General features: G+C 34.5%; 1 protein-coding gene across 4 annotated transcripts; it reads left to right on the top strand.

Moving 5' to 3' along the window:
• The first annotated feature begins 584 nt into the window (after positions 1-584).
• On the top strand, positions 585-4,216 carry LOC125815999 (linoleate 9S-lipoxygenase B). 4 transcript variants are annotated; one of them, XM_049495584.1, is made up of 9 exons: positions 585-846; positions 960-1,249; positions 1,328-1,568; positions 1,682-2,023; positions 2,118-2,203; positions 2,326-2,433; positions 2,508-2,815; positions 2,915-3,178; positions 3,285-4,216. In XM_049495584.1, the coding sequence occupies exons 1-9, from the start codon at positions 657-659 to the stop codon at positions 4,036-4,038; spliced, it is 2,583 nt and encodes an 860-aa protein (XP_049351541.1). In that variant the 5' UTR covers positions 585-656; the 3' UTR covers positions 4,039-4,216. The 4 variants fall into 4 exon arrangements, with proteins under 4 accessions (XP_049351541.1, XP_049351540.1, XP_049351543.1 ...); XM_049495583.1 differs by having other exon boundaries at positions 957-1,249; XM_049495586.1 differs by having other exon boundaries at positions 657-831; positions 939-1,249.
• The last annotated feature ends 1,442 nt before the right edge of the window (positions 4,217-5,658 follow it).

The raw sequence follows: 5,658 nt of genomic DNA, 5'->3' as shown, positions 1-5,658 counted from the left end.
TTATGATATAGTCTTGACGTTTAAAATTTAAATAAGACATATGTCTCTCATCAAGATGTATTTGACTAGAAGAAAAGAGTAATGGGGGGGAGGGGGGAGGGAGCCAAATCCCTATTTTTATATTCATATTAATTAGGTTAAGAAAATAATTATTAATAAAAATATAAGAGAGGTAAGTATAATATTATAAACTAAAATGAAAGAATTAGTATTACAAAACTAAACTTGAAGGGTGGTTTATGCAATTATCTCTTATATCTTTTGGTTATAATGATTTTCTAGAAAAATAATTTAACTTGAATGACTTTATAAAAGAAAATTCGTTGAGTGACTTTATTAATACAAAACCAAGTTTGAGTGACTTTCTTAAATAATTTCACATATTTGAATAACATTTTGGGATATTTACTCTGTTTTTATTCAATGCCATCATATCATTGAATTAACTAATCAAACAAATTTATACACTATGCATACCAAAAATAGTGAAAGTTTAAATTTTTAAAAAAAATCAATTATGGCAAGAATCTTTTAAACTAGTAATTTTTTGTTATACATATGAGACATCTAAACTCGAAAACTTCACAACCAAAATCTCTCTTTTCTTCTCTTGATAGATCAAAAAAATTATAATACATTTGTTTAAATAGTTAATCATGTCTTTGGGCGGAATAGTGGATGCCATCGTTGGAAACAATGATGGGGAAAAGGTGAAAGGAAGAGTGATTTTGATGAAAAAAAATGTTTTAGGCTTCACTGATATAAGTGCTTCAGTTGTTGATGGGGTTGCTGATTTACTTGACCAAAAAGTCTCTATCCAATTGATAAGTGGTTCTGTTAATGCTGGTTAGTAAAAGTTTCTAATTCTTTTTAACAAAAAAAATTAAATTAATTAAGTTTGCCTTTTTACGTATTGAAATCAAATCAAACTAATTAAGTTGAGGTTTCATTTGCAGCAGATGGTTTGGTTGGGAAACGCAGCAATCCAGCATACTTAGAGAGTTGGCTTACACACATCACCCCAATAATAGCAGGGGAATCAACTTTTAGTGTCACTTTTGATTGGGATCACAAAGAGTTTGGAGTTCCAGGAGCATTCATTATCAAGAATCTTCATCTTAATGAGTTCTTCCTCAAGTCACTCACACTCGAAGATGTTCCTAATCATGGAAATATCCATTTTGTCTGCAATTCTTGGGTTTATCCTTCTTTTAGATACAAGTCTGACCGCATTTTCTTTTCAAATCAGGTACATTTAATTCATTCATAAAGAATGTATGTGTCTAAACACGTATTTGCATTGTTGTAATTATGGTATGTTCTTCAGGCTTATCTCCCAAGTGAAACACCAGAACCATTGCGAAATTACAGAGAAAATGAACTAGTGGTATTGAGAGGAGATGGTACTGGAAAGCTTGAAGAATGGGACAGGGTTTATGACTATGCTTGTTACAACGACTTGGGTGATCCAGATAAGGGCGAAGAGTATGCTAGGCCTATCCTTGGAGGGTCCTCTGAGTACCCGTATCCTCGTAGAGGCAGGACAGGCCGCGAACCAACCAGAACAGGTTAAGAAATTCGCAAAACTTTTTATTTTTGTAACTCAACAAGTATAATAATCTCAAGTTTTACTATCTACATTTTCATATTTGATTTTTTAGAACTCTTTTGTTCTCTGCAGATCCTAATTGTGAGAGCAGGAACCCATTGCTTATGACCTTAGACATGTATGTGCCAAGGGACGAGCGATTTGGTCATGTGAAGAATTCAGACTTCTTGACATTTTCCTTAAAATCCATTTTGCAAACTCTTCTCCCTGCGTTTAAGGCTTTGCTCGATAACACGCCTAATGAGTTTGATAGCTTTGCGGATGTACTTAATCTCTATGAAGGAGGAATCAAGTTGCCTGAAGGCCCTTTGTTGAAAACCATTACTGATAGCATTCCCTCGGAGATACTAAAAGACGTCCTTCAAACTGATGGTCAAGGCCTACTTAAGTACCCAATTCCTCGAGTTGTTCAAGGTATTTATTTATATTCCTACATGATCAAAAGCATTTTCACAAGTATTATTTCTCACGCCTTCACCTTTTGTAACCTAAATATGTTGGTATTTAGACGATAAAACTGCATGGAGGACGGATGAAGAATTTGGGAGAGAAATGTTAGCGGGAATCAATCCGGTCGTAATCAGTAGACTCCAAGTAAGCTTTAATTCATCTAAATTGCTACTCTCTGAGGATATCAAGATCTTGCTTAAGTTTACTTCCATTTTCATGATTATTCCTTACTCATTTTGAAGATATTGGCTTATATATATCTGCAGGAATTCCCTCCGAAGAGCAAGTTGGATCCAACCATATATGGAAACCAAAATAGTACAATTACCACAGAACATGTAGAGGATAAGTTGGATGGATTAACAGTGGATGAGGTATATTACTTCTGTTTCGATACTAGCTAGATTCTTTGATCAAGTTTTCTGACAAAAACTGATACTCTTAACAGGCAATCAAGACAAACAGGTTATTCATATTGAACCACCATGACATCGTGATGCCATTATTGAGGAAAATTAACATGTCAGCAAACACAAAAGCCTATGCCTCAAGAACTCTGCTCTTCCTACAAGATAATAGAACTTTGAAGCCACTAGCTATTGAACTAAGCTTGCCACATCCAGACGGAGATCAATTTGGTACTGTTAGCAAAGTATATACACCAGCTGACCAAGGTGTTGAAGGTTCTATCTGGCAGTTGGCCAAAGCCTATGTAGCAGTGAATGACATGGGCATTCATCAGCTCATTAGCCACTGGTAAAAATTGTCAGAAAGATTTATATGAAGCACAACTTACCCATAAACAAATTCAATGTATTATTTAGTAATTGGAGACATTTGTTGTTACCTTTCCAGGTTGAATACACACGCGGTGATCGAACCATTTGTGATTGCAACAAATAGGCAACTAAGTGTGCTTCATCCTATTCATAAACTTCTTTATCCTCATTTCCGTAACACGATGAACATAAATGCTTTAGCAAGAGAGACCTTGGCCAATTGTGGTGGTTTTGTTGAGACGTATCTTTTTCCTGCCAAATATTCCATGGAAATGTCAGCAGCAGCTTACAAAGATTGGGTTTTCAATGAACAAGCACTTCCTGCTGATCTCATCAAAAGGTAAACGAAGAGCCACAAAAATCTCATACTCTGTACTAAATAATACAGAACATAAATTTATGTTTTGTCGTCTTGCTAACCTGACCATAATGTTGTTCAATCATAGAGGAGTGGCTGTTGAGGACTCGAGCTCCCCACATGGCATTCGTTTACTGATTCTGGACTATCCATATGCTATTGATGGCTTGGAAATTTGGGCAGCAATCAACAGTTGGGTAACAGAATATTGCAAGTTCTATTACAAATCTGATGAGACAGTACAGAAAGACACTGAACTCCAAGCTTGGTGGAAGGAGCTCCGCGAAGAAGGACATGGCGACAAGAAAGATGAGGCTTGGTGGCCTAAAATGCAAACTCGACAAGAGCTCATAGATTGTTGCACCATCATTATATGGATGGCTTCAGCACTTCATGCAGCAGTCAATTTTGGCTTATACTCTTACGCTGGTTTTCTCCCTAATCGCCCTAGTTTAAGCTGGAATTTGATGCCAGAGCCAGGAAGTGCTGAGTATGAAGAGCTCAAGACAAATCCAGACAAGGTATTCCTCAAAACATTTGTTCCTCAGTTGCAGACACTGCTTGAAATGTCCATCTTTGAGGTCTTGTCAAGGCATGCTTCAGATGAGGTTTACTTGGGACAAAGGGACTCACCTGAATGGACAAAGGATAAAGAACCACTTGTAGCTTTTGAGAGATTTGTAAAGATGCTGAATGATATCGAGAATCGAATTATGATAATGAATAGTCATAAGAGTTGGAAGAACAGGTCAGGGCCTGTTAAAGTTCCATATACTTTGCTCTTCCCCAAAAGTCAAGAAGGACTCACAGGCAAAGGAATTCCCAACAGTGTGTCTATATAGAACTTATTATTGAATCCGTTTGTTGTGCTTGTTTCTTGTTATTCCCAACCAAATAAACTCTTTGTTCCAAATAAAGAGTATTGTATTGTATTGTGTTGTGTTGTGTTGTTGGTTTAAATATAATGTTTGTTGTACTTGTTTCTTGTTATTCCCAACCTATTAAACTCTTTGTTCCAAATAAAGTTGTAGTTGGTTTTATTTTTCATCTTCTTTTTGCTTATTTATATGCTCACTACACTAGGAAGTTACAGAAGTTGCAATCTGTTGAACCTGGACATACCAATCTATTGGATAGATATGATTACATTGAAAGAAAATTTAAAACATGATGCAACTTACGGGTGGGAGTTCGGTTATTCGGTTCGGTTTTTTGGTTTTCGGTTTTAGAAAAATGTGCACTGTATATTAAACCAAACTAATTCAGTTCGGTTCGATTTAGTTCGGTGTTTTTAGATTGGTTTTTTGTTGTGAATGAAAAATAAAATAAGGATAAAGTATAAGATACTTAGAAATTTAAAACTATGTTAAGGAATGATGCATATCACCGTGGAACACTTATTGTGCTAACTAAAAGACTATATTTGTCTTTATTAAGAACATTATTGTGCCTCCAACAATTTATCGAGAAAACAAGTATGAAGATGGTTCCTTTACATAATGTACATTGATAGAAATATGTTTGAGTTTCTCTTGGAAATTAATATATATTTCAAGGTAACTATTGAATTGTACATTTGGTCATGTTACTTTGATTTGTTTATGAATGATTTAATTGTTGATTGAATTTTTAATTTTTAGTTAAGAGAATGCCCATATATATATATATATATATATATATATATATATATAAAATATTTTAATTTTTAATTTTTTATAAATAAAAATTCGATTTTTCGATGCACCAAAGTTTTGAGACCCTTACACCGAACCGAAGAACCAAACTTCCGAAAAAATAACACCGACACCGAACCGAAAAACCGAAGAACCGAAACCAAAGAACCGAATTAGTTCGGTTCAATTCGGTTTTTAGATTTTCCGGTATTTATGCCCACCCCTAATGCAACTATATATATGTGAAGGGTCTCAAGTCGGTAGTTTAAACCTTAAGGGATGAGTCGTCTCTTTATATTGTCTTGAACAGTTCTCCTCACTAGAACTTATTTTTGTGGTTGAGTTAAGCTCAAAATCCATTTTCTTAACAATCAATGACATACATTATATGCCACATTCAAAAAAAACTAAGAAAAAATGAATATGGTTAAAATTCATTGAAAACACACAAGCGAGGTAATATACAAAGTATGGGAAAGAAAGTTGAAATTGTGTTGAAAAATTTCTCCGTGATACATGTATCTCATCTACATAGAGGTATACTTGAAAGCTTGGCTCAAATTTAAATCCAAAGAACCTTAAATCTCCACCAAATCATTCCAAAATTGAGATTCGAACTCCTTTAAGATATACCCAATCTATTCTAACAACACACGCTAGAAACAAATTCCAATTTCAAAAAATCAATACAATACAAATGGTAATAACCATCCAAACAAGCTGTTACAGAACCAGAAAGAACTTACAACATTATTACACCCTTTATTGTAATTGGAACTTTCTTTAAAA

Source organism: Solanum verrucosum, unplaced genomic scaffold (genome assembly GCF_900185275.1).
Source record: "Solanum verrucosum unplaced genomic scaffold, falcon-dt-bn FXZP01000261.1, whole genome shotgun sequence".
Taxonomy (NCBI): domain Eukaryota; kingdom Viridiplantae; phylum Streptophyta; class Magnoliopsida; order Solanales; family Solanaceae; genus Solanum; species Solanum verrucosum.
The sequence above is the reverse complement of the archived record's forward strand: the minus strand, read 5'-3'. Positions and strand labels throughout refer to the sequence as shown.

Coding starts and splice junctions, on each gene's coding strand:
- LOC125815999 (XM_049495586.1), top strand. CDS start 657: ATGTCTTTGGGCGGAATAGTGGATGCCATCGTTGGAAACAATGATGGG. Junction 832..938: donor CTCTATCCAATTGATAAGTG/GTTCTGTTAATG, acceptor AAACTAATTAAG/TTGAGGTTTCATTTGCAGCA. Junction 2,816..2,914: donor CATCAGCTCATTAGCCACTG/GTAAAAATTGTC, acceptor TTACCTTTCCAG/GTTGAATACACACGCGGTGA.